Source organism: Oncorhynchus nerka, unplaced genomic scaffold (genome assembly GCF_034236695.1).
Source record: "Oncorhynchus nerka isolate Pitt River unplaced genomic scaffold, Oner_Uvic_2.0 unplaced_scaffold_676, whole genome shotgun sequence".
NCBI lineage: Eukaryota > Metazoa > Chordata > Actinopteri > Salmoniformes > Salmonidae > Oncorhynchus > Oncorhynchus nerka.
The window spans coordinates 323,484-339,771 of record NW_027040478.1 but is presented as its reverse complement, the minus strand read 5'-3'; the positions used below and the strand labels follow the sequence as shown (position 1 = coordinate 339,771).

The 16,288-nt window shown below is 50.0% G+C and overlaps 1 protein-coding gene across 1 annotated transcript in view; it reads right to left on the bottom strand.

Moving 5' to 3' along the window:
- LOC135571237 (sodium/mannose cotransporter SLC5A10-like) overlaps positions 1–12,952 on the bottom strand; it is a 37,615-nt gene extending 24,663 nt beyond the window's left edge. Inside the window, exons 1-3 of the mRNA XM_065017021.1 lie at positions 12,928–12,952; positions 12,082–12,189; positions 7,488–7,638 (exon numbers count right to left, since the gene is read on the bottom strand). Coding sequence (XP_064873093.1) covers positions 7,488–7,638; positions 12,082–12,189; positions 12,928–12,952 — 284 coding nt within the window. The remainder of the gene's footprint in view (positions 1–7,487; positions 7,639–12,081; positions 12,190–12,927) is intronic.
- Between the last annotated feature and the right edge of the window lie 3,336 nt (positions 12,953–16,288).

Sequence of the window (16,288 nt, the reverse complement as noted above, 5' to 3'; positions counted from 1 at the left end):
CTGACCTAGCAGCTGTTCCTGTGTGAGTGACTGACCTGCCGACCAATAGCAGCTGTTCCAGTGTGAGTGACTGACCTGCCGACCAATAGCAGCTGTTCCTGTGTGAGTGACTGACCTGCCGACCAATAGCAGCTGTTCCTGTGTGAGTGACTGACCTGCCGACCAATAGCAGCTGTTCCAGTGTGAGTGACTGACCTGCCGACCAATAGCAGCTGTTCCTGTGTGAGTGACTGACCTGCCGACCAATAGCAGCTGTTCCTGTGTGAGTGACTGACCTGCCGACCAATAGCAGCTGTTCCTGTATGAGTGACTGACCTGCCGACCAATAGCAGCTGTTCCTGTATGAGTGACTGACCTGCCGACCAATAGCAGCTGTTCCTGTATGAGTGACTGACCTGCTGACCAATAGCAGCTGTTCCAGTGTGAGTGACTGACCTGCCGACCAATAGCAGCTGTTCCTGTGTGAGTGACTTACCTGCCGACCAATAACAGCTTTTCCTGTGTGAGTGACTGACCTGTTCCAGTGTGACCAATAGCAGCTGTTCCAGTGTGAGTGACTGACCTGCCGACCAATAGCAGCTGTTCCTGTGTGAGTGAGTGACCTGACCAATAGCAGCTGTTCCTGTGTGAGTGACTGACCTGCCGACCAATAGCAGCTGTTCCTGTATGAGTGACTGACCTGCCGACCAATAGCAGCTGTTCCTGTATGAGTGAGTGACCTGCCGACCAATAGCAGCTGTTCCTGTATGAGTGACTGACCTGCCGACCAATAGCAGCTGTTCCTGTATGAGTGACTGACCTGCCGACCAATAGCAGCTGTTCCAGTGTGAGTGACTGACCTGCCGACCAATAGCAGCTGTTCCTGTATGAGTGACTGACCTGCCGACCAATAGCAGCTGTTCCTGTGTGAGTGACTGACCTGCCGACCAATAGCAGCTGTTCCTGTATGAGTGAGTGACCTGCCGACCAATAGCAGCTGTTCCTGTGTGAGTGACTGACCTGCCAACCAATAGCAGCTGTTCCTGTATGAGTGAGTGACCTGCCAACCAATAGCAGCTGTTCCTGTATGAGTGACTGACCTGCCGACCAATAGCAGCTGTTCCTGTGTGAGTGACTGACCTGCTGTTCCTGTGTGAGTGACTGACCTGCCGACCAATAGCAGCTGTTCCAGTGTGAGTGACTGACCTGCCGACCAATAGCAGCTGTTCCTGTGTGAGTGACTAACCTGCCGACCAATAGCAGCTGTTCCTGTGTGAGTGACTGACCTGCCGACCAATAGCAGCTGTTCCAGTGTGAGTGACTGACCTGCCGACCAATAGCAGCTGCTGTGAGTGACTGACCTGCTGTTCCTGTGTGAGTGACTGACCTGCCGACCAATAGCAGCTGTTCCTGTGTGAGTGACTGACCTGCCGACCAATAGCAGCTGTTCCTGTGTGAGTGACTGACCTGCTGTTCCTGTGTGAGTGACTTACCTGCCGACCAATAGCAGCTGTTCCTGTGTGAGTGACTGACCTGCCGACCAATAGCAGCTGTTCCTGTGTGAGTGACTGACCTGCCGACCAATAGCAGCTGTTCCTGTGTGAGTGACTAACCTGCCGACCAATAGCAGCTGTTCCTGTGTGAGTGACTGACCTGCCGACCAATAGCAGCTGTTCCTGTGTGAGTGACTGACCTGCCGACCAATAGCAGCTGTTCCTGTGTGAGTGACTGACCTGCCGACCAATAGCAGCTGTTCCTGTGTGAGTGACTGACCTGCCGACCAATAGCAGCTGTTCCTGTGTGAGTGACTGACCTGCCGACCAATAGCAGCTGTTCCTGTGTGAGTGACTGACCTGCCGACCAATAGCAGCTGTTCCTGTGTGAGTGACTGACCTGCCGACCAATAGCAGCTGTTCCAGTGTGAGTGACTGACCTGCCGACCAATAGCAGCTGTTCCTGTGTGAGTGACTTACCTGCCGACCAATAGCAGCTGTTCCGACCAATAACAGCTTTTCCTGTGTGAGTGACTGACCTGCCGACCAATAGCAGCTGTTCCAGTGTGAGTGACTGACCTGCCGACCAATAACAGCTGTTCCTGTGTGAGTGACTGACCTGACCTTACCAATAGCAGCTGTTCCTGTGTGAGTGACTGACCTGCCGACCAATAGCAGCTGTTCCTGTATGAGTGACTGACCTGCCGACCAATAGCAGCTGTTCCTGTATGAGTGAGTGACCTGCCGACCAATAGCAGCTGTTCCTGTGTGAGTGACTGACCTGCCGACCAATAGCAGCTGTTCCTGTATGAGTGTTCCTGTTCAATAGCAGTATGAGTGACTGACCTGCCGACCAATAGCAGCTGTTCCTGTATGAGTGACTGACCTGCCGACCAATAGCAGCTGTTCCTGTGTGAGTGACTGACCTGCCGACCAATAGCAGCTGTTCCTGTGTGAGTGACTGACCTGCCGACCAATAGCAGCTGTTCCAATAGCAGCCGACCAATAGCAGACTGTCTGTGTGAGTGACTGACCTCCTGTAGCTGAGTGACTGACCTGCCGACCAATAGCAGCTGTTCCTGTATGAGTGACTGACCTGCCGACCAATAGCAGCTGTTCCTGTGTGAGTGACTGACCTGCCGACCTGCTGTTCCTGTGTGAGTGACTGACCTGCCGACCAATAGCAGCTGTTCCTGTGTGAGTGACTGACCTGCCGACCAATAGCAGCTGTTCCTGTGTGAGTGACTGACCTGCCGACCAATAGCAGCTGTTCCTGTGTGAGTGACTGACCTGCCGACCAATACAGCTGTTCCAGTGTGAGTGACTGACCTGCCGACCAATAGCAGCTGTTCCTGTGTGAGTGACTGACCTGCCGACCAATAGCAGCTGTTCCTGTGTGAGTGACTGACTGACCAATAGCAGCTGTTCCTGTGTGAGTGACTGACCTGCCGACCAATAGCAGCTGTTCCTGTGTGAGTGACTGACCTGCCGACCAATAGCAGCTGTTCCTGTATGAGTGACTGACCTGCCGACCAATAGCAGCTGTTCCAGTGTGAGTGACTGACCTGCCGACCAATAGCAGCTGTTCCTGTGTGAGTGACTTACCTGCCGACCAATAACAGCTTTTCCTGTGTGAGTGACTGACCTGCCGACCAATAGCAGCTGTTCCAGTGTGAGTGACTGACCTGCCGACCAATAACAGCTGTTCCTGTGTGAGTGACTGACCTGCTTACCAATAGCAGCTGTTCCTGTGTGACTGACCTGAGCTGTTCCTGACCTGCCGACCAATAGCAGCTGTTCCTGTGAGTGACTGACCTGCCGACCAATAGCAGCTGTTCCTGTATGAGTGACTGACCTGCCGACCAATAGCAGCTGTTCCTGTGTGAGTGACTGACCTGCCGACCAATAGCAGCTGTTCCTGTGTGAGTGACTGACCTGCCGACCAATAGCAGCTGTTCCAGTATGAGTGACTGACCTGCCGACCAATAGCAGCTGTTCCTGTATGAGTGACTGACCTGCCGACCAATAGCAGCTGTTCCTGTGTGAGTGACTGACCTGCCGACCAATAGCAGCTGTTCCTGTATGAGTGACTGACCTGCCGACCAATAGCAGCTGTTCCTGTGTGAGTGACTGACCTGCCAACCAATAGCAGCTGTTCCTGTATGAGTGACTGACCTGCCGACCAATAACAGCTGTTCCTGTATGAGTGACTGACCTGCCGACCAATAGCAGCTGTTCCTGTGTGAGTGACTGACCTGCTGTTCCTGTGTGAGTGACTGACCTGCCGACCAATAGCAGCTGTTCCAGTGTGAGTGACTGACCTGCCGACCAATAGCAGCTGTTCCTGTGTGAGTGACTGACCTGCCGACCAATAGCAGCTGTTCCTGTATGAGTGACTGACCTGCCGACCAATAGCAGCTGTTCCAGTGTGAGTGACTGACCTGCCGACCAATAGCAGCTGTTCCTGTCTGTGAGTGACTGACCTGCTGTTCCTGTGTGAGTGACTGACCTGCCGACCAATAGCAGCTGTTCCTGTGTGAGTGACTGACCTGCCGACCAATAGCAGCTGTTCCTGTGTGAGTGACCTGCCGACCAATAGCAGCTGTTCCTGTGTGAGTGACTGACCTGCCGACCAATAGCAGCTGTTCCTGTGTGAGTGACTGACCTGCCGACCAATAGCAGCTGTTCCTGTGTGAGTGACTGACCTGCCGACCAATAGCAGCTGTTCCTGTGTGAGTGACTGACCTGCCGACCAATAGCAGCTGTTCCTGTGTGAGTGACTGACCTGCCGACCAATAGCAGCTGTTCCTGTATGAGTGACTGACCTGCCGACCAATAGCAGCTGTTCCTGTATGAGTGACTGACCTGCCGACCAATAGCAGCTGTTCCTGTGTGAGTGTGACTGACCTGCTGTTCCTGTGTGAGTGACTTACCTGCCGACCAATAGCAGCTGTTCCAGTGTGAGTGACTTACCTGCCGAACAATAACAGCTTTTCCTGTGTGAGTGACTGACCTGCCGACCAATAGCAGCTGTTCCTGTGTGAGTGACTGACCTGCCGACCAATAGCAGCTGTTCCTGTATGAGTGACTGACCTGCCGACCAATAGCAGCTGTTCCTGTGTGAGTGACTGACCTGCTGTTCCTGCGTGAGTGACTTACCTGCCGACCAATAGCAGCTGTTCCTGTGTGAGTGACTGACCTGAGCTGTTCCAGTGTGAGTGACTGACCTGCCGACCAATAGCAGCTGTTCCTGTGTGACTGACCTGTGAGCTGTTCCTGACCTGCCGACCAATAGCAGCTGTTCCTGTGAGTGACTGACCTGCCGACCAATAGCAGCTGTTCCTGTGTGAGTGACTGACCTGCCGACCAATAGCAGCTGTTCCAGTGTGAGTGACTGACCTGCCGACCAATAGCAGCTGTTCCTGTGTGAGTGACTGACCTGCCGACCAATAGCAGCTGTTCCTGTGTGAGTGACTGACCTGCCGACCAATAGCAATAGCAGCTGTTCCAGCTGTTCCAGTGTGAGTGACTGACCTGCCGACCAATAGCAGCTGTTCCTGTGTGAGTGACTTACCTGCCGACCAATAACAGCTGTTCCTGTGTGAGTGACTGACCTGCCGACCAATAGCAGCTGTTCCAGTGTGAGTGACTGACCTGCCGACCAATAACAGCTGTTCCTGTGTGAGTGACTGACCTGCCGACCAATAGCAGCTGTTCCAACTGAGCAGCTGTTCCTGTGTGAGTGACTGACCTGTTCCGACCAATAGCAGCTGTTCCTGTATGAGTGTGACCTGACCTGCCGACCAATAGCAGCTGTTCCTGTATGAGTGACTGACCTGCCGACCAATAGCAGCTGTTCCTGTGTGAGTGACTGACCTGCCGACCAATAGCAGCTGTTCCTGTGTGAGTGACTGACCTGCCGACCAATAGCAGCTGTTCCAGTGTGAGTGACTGACCTGACAGCTGTTCCTGTGTGAGTGACTGACCTGCCGACCAATAGCAGCTGTTCCTGTGTGAGTGACTGACCTGCCGACCAATAGCAGCTGTTCCTGTGTGAGTGACTGACCTGCCGACCAATAGCAGCTGTTCCTGTATGAGTGAGTGACCTGCCGACCAATAGCAGCTGTTCCTGTATGAGTGACTGACCTGCCGACCAATAGCAGCTGTTCCTGTATGAGTGACTGACCTGCCGACCAATAGCAGCTGTTCCTGTATGAGTGACTGACCTGCCGACCAATAGCAGCTGTTCCTGTGTGAGTGACTGACCTGCCGACCAATAGCAGCTGTTCCTGTGTGAGTGACTGACCTGCCGACCAATAGCAGCTGTTCCTGTGACTGAGTGACTGACCTGACCTGCCGACCAATAGCAGCTGTTCCTGTATGAGTGACTGACTGACCTAGCAGCTGTTCCTGTGTGAGTGCAGCTGTTCCTGTGTGAGTGACTGACCTGCCGACCAATAGCAGCTGTTCCAGTGTGAGTGACTGACCTGCCGACCAATAGCAGCTGTTCCTGTGTGAGTGACTAACCTGCCGACCAATAGCAGCTGTTCCTGTGTGAGTGACTGACCTGCCGACCAATAGCAGCTGTTCCAGTGTGAGTGACTGACCTGCCGACCAATAGCAGCTGTTCCTGTGTGAGTGACTGACCTGCCGACCAATAGCAGCTGTTCCTGTGTGAGTGACTGACCTGCTGTTCTTGTGTGAGTGACTTACCTGCCGACCAATAGCAGCTGTTCCAGTGTGAGTGACTTACCTGCCGAACAATAACAGCTTTTCCTGTGTGAGTGACTGACCTGCCGACCAATAGCAGCTGTTCCAGTGTGAGTGACTGACCTGCCGACCAATAGCAGCTGTTCCTGTGTGAGTGACTGACCTGCCGACCAATAGCAGCTGTTCCTGTATGAGTGACTGACCTGCCGACCAATAGCAGCTGTTCCTGTGTGAGTGACTGACCTGCTGTTCCTGCGTGAGTGACTTACCTGCCGACCAATAACAGCTTTTCCTGTGTGAGTGACTGACCTGCCGACCAATAGCAGCTGTTCCAGTGTGAGTGACTGACCTGCCGACCAATAGCAGCTGTTCCTGTGTGAGTGACTGACCTGCCGACCAATAGCAGCTGTTCCTGTGTGAGTGACTGACCTGCCGACCAATAGCAGCTGTTCCAGTGTGAGTGACTGAGCTGTTCCCTGTTCCCGATCAATAGCAGCTGTTCCTGTGTGAGTGACTGACCTGCCGACCAATAGCAGCTGTTCCTGTATGAGTGACTGACCTGCCGACCAATAGCAGCTGTTCCTGTGTGAGTGACTGACCTGCCGACCAATAGCAGCTGTTCCTGTGTGAGTGACTGACCTGCCGACCAATAGCAGCTGTTCCTGTATGAGTGACTGACCTGCCGACCAATAGCAGCTGTTCCTGTATGAGTGACTGACCTGCCGACCAATAGCAGCTGTTCCTGTATGAGTGACTGACCTGCCGACCAATAGCAGCTGTTCCTGTGTGAGTGACTGACCTGCCGACCAACAGCAGCTGTTCCTGTCCTGTGTGAGTGACTGACCTGCCGACCAATAGCAGCTGTTCCTGTATGAGTGACTGACCTGCCGACCAATAGCAGCTGTTCCTGTGTGAGTGATGACTGACCTGCCGACCAATAGCAGCTGTTCCTGTGTGAGTGACTGACCTGCCGACCAATAGCAGCTGTTTGACCTGTAGCAGCTGTTCCTGTGTGAGTGACTGACCTGCCGACCAATAGCAGCTGTTCCTGTGTGAGTGACTGACCTGCCGACCAATAGCAGCTGTTCCTGTGTGAGTGACTGACCTGCCGACCAATAGCAGCTGTTCCTGTATGAGTGACTGACCTGCCGACCAATAGCAGCTGTTCCTGTATGAGTGACTGACCTGCCGACCAATAGCAGCTGTTCCTGTGTGAGTGACTGACCTGCCGACCAATAGCAGCTGTTCCTGTATGAGTGACTGACCTGCCGACCAATAGCAGCTGTTCCAGTGTGAGTGACTGACCTGCCGACCAATAGCAGCTCCCGTTCCGAGGCGTACGCGCGGTACTTCTTCCAGATGTCCATGGTGAAGAGCGTGGAGGAGGAGTTAAAGATAGAGGTCAACGATGACATCAGGGCCGCCATCATCACTGCTATCATCAGCCCCCGCAGACCTACACACACACACACACACACACACACACACACACACACACACACACACACACACACACACACACACACACACACATATGGAATCATCAGACCTACACACACACACACACACACACACACACACACACACACATGGAAACATCAGACCTACACACACACACACACACATGGAATCATCAGACCTACACACACACACACACACACACACACACACACACACACACACACACACACACACACACACACACACACACACACATATGGAATCATCAGACCTACACACACACACACACATATGGAATCATCAGACCTACACACACACACACACATATGGAGTCATCAGACACACACACACACACACACACACACACACACACACACACACACACACACACACATATGGAATCATCAGACCTACACACACACACATGGAATCATCAGACCTACACACACACACACACATATGGAATCATCAGACCTACACACACACACACACATATGGAATCATCAGACCTACACACACACACACATGGAATCATCAGACCTACACACACACACACATGGAATCATCAGACCTACACACACACACACATATGGAATCATCAGACCTACACACACACACACACATATGGAATCATCAGACCTACACACACACACACATGGAATCATCAGACCTACACACACACACACACATATGGAATCATCAGACCTACACACACACACATGGAATCATCAGCCCTACACACACACACATATGGAATCATCAGACCTACACACACACACACACACACACTCACACACACACACACACACACACATATGGAATCATCAGACCTACACACACACATATGGAATCATCAGACCTACACACACACACACACACACACACACACACACACACACACATATGGAATCATCAGACCTACACACACACATATGGAATCATCAGACCTACACACACACATATGGAATCATCAGACCTACACACACACACACACATATGGAATCATCAGCCCTACACACACACACACACATATGGAATCATCAGACCACACACACACACACACACATATGGAATCATCAGACCTACACACACACACACACACACATGGAATCATCAGACCTACACACACACACACACACATGGAATCATCAGACCTACACACACACACACACATATGGAATCATCAGACCTACACACACACACACACACATATGGAATCATCAGACCTACACACACACACATGGAATCATCAGACCTACACACACACACACACATATGGAGTCATCAGACCTACACACACACACATATGGAATCATCAGACCTACACACACACACACATATGGAATCATCAGACCTACACGCACACACACACACACACACACATATGGAATCATCAGACCTACACACACACACACACATATGGAATCATCAGACCTACACACACACATATGGAATCATCAGACCTACACACACACATATGGAATCATCAGACCTACACACACACACACACATATGGAATCATCAGACCTACACACACACACACACATATGGAATCATCAGACCTACACACACACACACACATGGAATCATCAGACCTACACAATCACACACCACACACACACATTGAATCATTCCAACACACACACATATGGAATCATCAGACCAACCACATGGTATGGAATCATCAGACCTACAACCCACATATGGAATCATCAGACCAATCCAACACCACATGGAATCATTCAACCAACACAACCCCATGGAATCATCATTCCAACAACATATGTCCAGTATTGTCTCTTCCAATCCAACCCCATGGTATTGTCTATTCCAATCCAACCCCATGGTATTGTCTATTCCAATCCAACCCCATGGTATTGTCTATTCCAATCCAACCCCATGGTATTGTCTATTCCAATCCAAGCCCATGGTATTGTCTCTTCCAATCCAACCCCATGGTATTGTCTAATCCAATCCAAGCCCATGTTATTGTCTATTCCAATCCAACCCCATGGTATTGTCTATTCCAATCCAACCCCATGGTATTGTCTATTCCAATCCAACCCCATGGTATTGTCTATTCCAATCCAACCCCATGGTATTTGTCTCCAATTCCAATCCAACCCCATGGTATTGTCTATTCCAATCCAACCCCATGGTATTGTCTATTCCAATCCAACCCCATGGTATTGTCTATTCCAATCCAACCCCATGGTATTGTCTATTCCAATCCAACCCCATGGTATTGTCTATTCCAATCCAATCCAACCCCATGGTATTGTCTATTCCAATCCAACCCCATGGTATTGTCTATTCCAATCCAACCCCATGGTATTGTCTATTCCAATCCAAGCCAACCCCACGGTATTGTCTATTCCAATCCAATCCAAGCCCATGGTATTGTCTATTCCAATCCAACCCCACGGTATTGTCTATTCCAATCCAACCCCATGGTATTGTCTATTCCAATCCAAGCCAACCCCATGGTATTGTCTATTCCAATCCAAGCCCATGGTATTGTCTATTCCAATCCAACCCCATGGTATTGTCTATTCCAATCCAAGCCAACCCCATGGTATTGTCTATTCCAATCCAACCCCATGGTATTGTCTATTCCAATCCAACCCCATGGTATTGTCTATTCCAATCCAACCCCATGGTATTGTCTATTCCAATCCAAGCCAACCCCATGGTATTGTCTATTCCAATCCAACCCCATGGTATTGTCTATTCCAATCCAAGCCAAGCCCACGGTATTGTCTATTCCAATCCAACCCCATGGTATTGTCTATTCCAATCCAAGCCAACCCCATGGTATTGTCTATTCCAATCCAAGCCCATGGTATTGTCTATTCCAATCCAACCCCATGGTATTGTCTATTCCAATCCAAGCCAACCCCATGGTATTGTCTATTCCAATCCAAGCCCATGGTATTGTCTATTCCAATCCAACCCCACGGTATTGTCTATTCCAATCCAACCCCATGGTATTGTCTATTCCAATCCAAGCCAACCCCATGGTATTGTCTATTCCAATCCAAGCCCATGGTATTGTCTATTCCAATCCAACCCCATGGTATTGTCTATTCCAATCCAAGCCAACCCCATGGTATTGTCTATTCCAATCCAACCTCATGGTATTGTCTATTCCAATCCAACCCCATGGTATTGTCTATTCCAATCCAAGCCAACCCCATGGTATTGTCTATTCCAATCCAACCCCATGGTATTGTCTATTCCAATCCAACCCCATGGTATTGTCTATTCCAAGCCAAGCCCATGGTATTGTCTATTCCAATCCAACCCCATGGTATTGTCTATTCCAATCCAACCCCATGGTATTGTCTATTCCAATCCAATCCAACCCCATGGTATTGTCTATTCCAATCCAACCCCATGGTATTGTCTATTCCAATCCAATCCAAGCCCATGGTATTGTCTATTCCAATCCAACCCCATGGTATTGTCTATTCCAATCCAACCCCATGGTATTGTCTATTCCAATCCAAGCCAACCCCACGGTATTGTCTATTCCAATCCAATCCAAGCCCATGGTATTGTCTATTCCAATCCAAGCCCATGGTATTGTCTATTCCAATCCAACCCCATGGTATTGTCTATTCCAATCCAAGCCAACCCCATGGTATTGTCTATTCCAATCCAACCCCATGGTATTGTCTATTCCAATCCAACCCCATGGTATTGTCTATTCCAATCCAACCCCATGGTATTGTCTATTCCAATCCAAGCCAACCCCATGGTATTGTCTATTCCAATCCAACCCCATGGTATTGTCTATTCCAATCCAACCCCATGGTATTGTCTATTCCAATCCAAGCCAAGCCCACGGTATTGTCTATTCCAATCCAAGCCAACCACCCAGGGACATTCCACACCACCCAGAGACATTCTACACCACCCAGAGACATGACGGATACATTCTACACCACCCAGAGACATGACTGATACATTCTACACCACCCAGAGACATTCTACACCACCCAGAGACATGACGGATACAATCTACACCACCCAGAGACATTCTACACCACCCAGAGACATTCTACACCACCCAGAGACATGACGGATACATTCTACACCACCCAGAGACATGACAGATACAATCTACACCACCCAGAGACATTCTACACCACCCAGAGACATGACGGATACATTCTACACCACCCAGAGACATTCTACACCACCCAGAGACATTCTACACCACCCAGAGACATGACGGATACATTCTACACCACCCAGAGACATTCTACACCACCCAGAGACATTCTACACCACCCAGAGGACATGACGGATACATTCTACACCACCCAGAGACATTCTACACCACCCAGAGACATTCTACACCACCCAGAGGACATGACGGATACAATCTACACCAGGCTTTTACACACATACAGCATTACACACACTCACTCACCGCTGGGCATGAGTTCGATGACCAGTTTGGGGAAGGCGATGTTGGAGCAGCCCACCTCCGCTCCACACACCCTCACACACTCCTCTGGGTCCACACACCCCACCGAGTCTGGAACACACAGTTATTACCCTGGTTATAATGTCTATGATTATTACACACCATTATTACCCTGGTTATAATGTCTATGATTATTATACACCATTATTACCCTGGTTATAATGTCTATGATTATTACACACCATTATTACCCTGGTTATAATGTCTATGATTATTACACCATTATTACCCTGGTTATAATGTCTATGATTATTATAAACCATTATTACCCTGGTTATAATGTCTATGATTATTACACACCATTATTACCCTGGTTATAATGTCTATGATTATTATACACCATTATTATTACCCTGGTTTTAATGTCTATGATTATTATACACCATTATTACCCTGGTTATAATGTCTATGATTATTATACACCATTATTATTACCCTGGTTTTAATGTCTATGATTATTATACACCATTATTACCCTGGTTATAATGTCTATGATTATTATACACCATTATTATTACCCTGGTTATAATGTCTATGATTATTACACCATTATTACCCTGGTTATAATGTCTATGATTATTATACACCATTATTACCCTGGTTATAATGTCTATGATTATTATACACCATTATTACCCTGGTTTTAATGTCTATGATTATTATACACCATTATTACCCTGGTTATAATGTCTATGATTATTATACACCATTATTATTACCCTGGTTATAATGTCTATGATTATTATACACCATTATCAATACCCTGGTTTGAAAGTCTATGATGTTTACCTCCAGGGGGTGCCCTATTGGGCATTGATGCAGTAACGGCCCCTCTATCTACTTTTGTTGGACTTTTTTATTAGACCACTCCGCAGAACAGCTCCCCTCCTTTGTAAAGGACACCGGCAGTATGGTCTCAGACCAGCTCCCCTCCTTTGTAAAGGACACCAGCAGTATGGTCTCAGAACAGCTCCCCTCCTTAAGGACACCAGCAGTATGGTCTCAGAACAGCTCCCCTCCTTTGTAAAGGACACCAGCAGTATGGTCTCAGACCAGCTCCCCTCCTTTGTAAAGGACACCAGCAGTATGGTCTCAGAACAGCTCCCCTCCTAAAGGACACCAGCAGTATGGTCTCAGAACAGCTCCCCTCCTTAAGGACACCAGCAGTATGGTCTCAGAACAGCTCCTCTCCTTAAGGACACCAGCAGTATGGTATCAGAACAGCTCCCCTCCTTTGTAAAGGACACCAGCAGTATGGTCTCAGAACAGCTCCCCTCCTTAAGGACACCAGCAGTATGGTCTCAGAACAGCTCCCCTCCTAAAGGACACCAGCAGTATGGTCTCAGAACAGCTCCCCTCCTAAAGGACACCAGCAGTATGGTCTCAGAACAGCTCTCCTCCTAAAGGACACCAGCAGTATGATCTCAGAACAGCTCCCCTCCTAAAGGACACCAGCAGTCTGGTCTCAGAACAGCTCCCTTCCTAAAGGACACCAGCAGTATGGTCTCAGAACAGCTCCCCTCCTTTGTAAAGGACACCAGCAGTATGGTCTCAGAACAGCTCCCCTCCTAAAGGACACCAGCAGTATGGTCTCAGAACAGCTCCCCTCCTAAAGGACACCAGCAGTATGGTCTCAGAACAGCTCCCCTCCTAAAGGACACCAGCAGTATGGTCTCAGAACAGCTCCCATCCTAAAGGACACCAGCAGTATGATCTCAGAACAGCTCCCCTCCTAAAGGACACCAGCAGTATGGTCTCAGAACAGCTCCCCTCCTAAAGGACACCAGCAGTATGGTCTCAGAACAGCTCCCCTCCTAAAGGACACCAGCAGTATGGTCTCAGAACAGCTCCCCTCCTAAAGGACACCAGCAGTATGGTCTCAGACCAGCTCCCTCCTAAAGGACCCCAGCAGTATGGTCTCAGAACAGCTCCCCTCCTAAAGGACACCAGCAGTATGGTCTCAGAACAGCTCCCCTCCTAAAGGACACCAGCAGTATGGTCTCAGAACAGCTCCCCTCCTAAAGGACACCAGCAGTATGGTCTCAGAACAGCTCCCCTCCTAAAGGACACCAGCAGTATGATCTCAGAACAGCTCCCCTCCTAAAGGACACCAGCAGTATGGTCTCAGAACAGCTCCCCTCCTAAAGGACACCAGCAGTATGGTCTCAGAACAGCTCCCCTCCTAAAGGACACCAGCAGTATGGTCTCAGAACAGCTCCCTCCTAAAGGACACCAGCAGTATGGTCTCAGAACAGCTCCCTCCTAAAGGACACCAGCAGTATGGTCTCAGAACAGCTCCCCTCCTAAAGGACACCAGCAGTATGGTCTCAGAACAGCTCCCCTCCTAAAGGACACCAGCAGTATGGTCTCAGAACAGCTCCCCTCCTAAAGGACACCAGCAGTATGGTCTCAGAACAGCTCCCCTCCTAAAGGACACCAGCAGTATGGTCTCAGAACAGCTCCCCTCCTAAAGGACACCAGCAGTATGGTCTCAGAACAGCTCCCTCCTAAAGGACACCAGCAGTATGGTCTCAGAACAGCTCCCCTCCTAAAGGACACCAGCAGTATGGTCTCAGAACAGCTCCCTCCTAAAGGACACCAGCAGTATGGTCTCAGAACAGCTCCCCTCCTAAAGGACACCAGCAGTATGGTCTCAGAACAGTTCCCCTCCTAAAGGACACCAGCAGTATGGTCTCAGAACAGCTCCCCTCCTAAAGGACACCAGCAGTATGGTCTCAGAACAGCTCCCTCCTAAAGGACACCAGCAGTATGGTCTCAGAACAGCTCCCCTCCTTTGTAAAGGACACCAGCAGTATGGTCTCAGAACAGCTCCCCTCCTTTGTAAAGGACACCAGCAGTATGGTCTCAGAACAGCTCCCCTCCTAAAGGACACCAGCAGTATGGTCTCAGAACAGCTCCCCTCCTAAAGGACACCAGCAGTATGGTCTCAGAACAGCTCCCCTCCTAAAGGACACCAGCAGTATGGTCTCAGAACAGCTCCTCTCCTAAAGGACACCAGCAGTATGGTCTCAGACCAGCTCCCCTCCTAAAGGACACCAGCAGTATGGTCTCAGAACAGCTCCCCTCCTTTGTAAAGGACACCAGCAGTATGGTCTCAGAACAGCTCCCCTCCAGTATGGTTGCTCCCCTCCTAAAGGACACCAGCAGTATGGTCTCAGAACAGCTCCCTCCTAAAGGACACCAGCAGTATGGTCTCAGAACAGCTCCCCTCCTAAAGGACACCAGCAGTATGGTCTCAGAACAGCTCCTCTCCTAAAGGACACCAGCAGTATGGTCTCAGACCAGCTCCCTCCTAAAGGACACCAGCAGTATGGTCTCAGAACAGCTCCCCTCCTTGTAAAGGACACCAGCAGTATGGTCTCAGAACAGCTCCCCTCCTTTGTAAAGGACACCAGCAGTATGGTCTCAGAACAGCTCCCCTCCTAAAGGACACCAGCAGTATGGTCTCAGAACAGCTCCCCTCCTAAAGGACACCAGCAGTATGGTCTCAGAACAGCTCCCTCCTAAAGGACACCAGCAGTATGGTCTCAGAACAGCTCCCCTCCTAAAGGACACCAGCAGTATGGTCTCAGAACAGCTCCTCCTCCTAAAGGACACCAGCAGTATGGTCTCAGAACAGCTCCTCCTCCTAAAGGACACCAGCAGTATGGTCTCAGAACAGCTCCCCTCCTAAAGGACACCAGCAGTATGGTCTCAGAACAGCTCCTCCTAAAGGACACCAGCAGTATGGTCTCAGAACAGCTCCCCTCCTAAAGGACACCAGCAGTATGGTCTCAGAACAGCTCCCCTCCTAAAGGACACCAGCAGTATGGTCTCAGAACAGCTCCCCTCCTAAAGGACACCAGCAGTATGGTCTCAGAACAGCTCAGAACCCCTCCTAAAGGACACCAGCAGTATGGTCTCAGAACAGCTCCCTCCTAAAGGACACCAGCAGTATGGTCTCAGAACAGCTCCCCTCCTAAAGGACACCAGCAGTATGGTCTCAGAACAGCTCCCCTCCTAAAGGACACCAGCAGTATGGTCTCAGAACAGCTCCCTCCTAAAGGACACCAGCAGTATGGTCTCAGAACAGCTCCCCTCCTAAAGGACACCAGCAGTATGGTCTCAGAACAGCTCCTCCTCCTTGTAA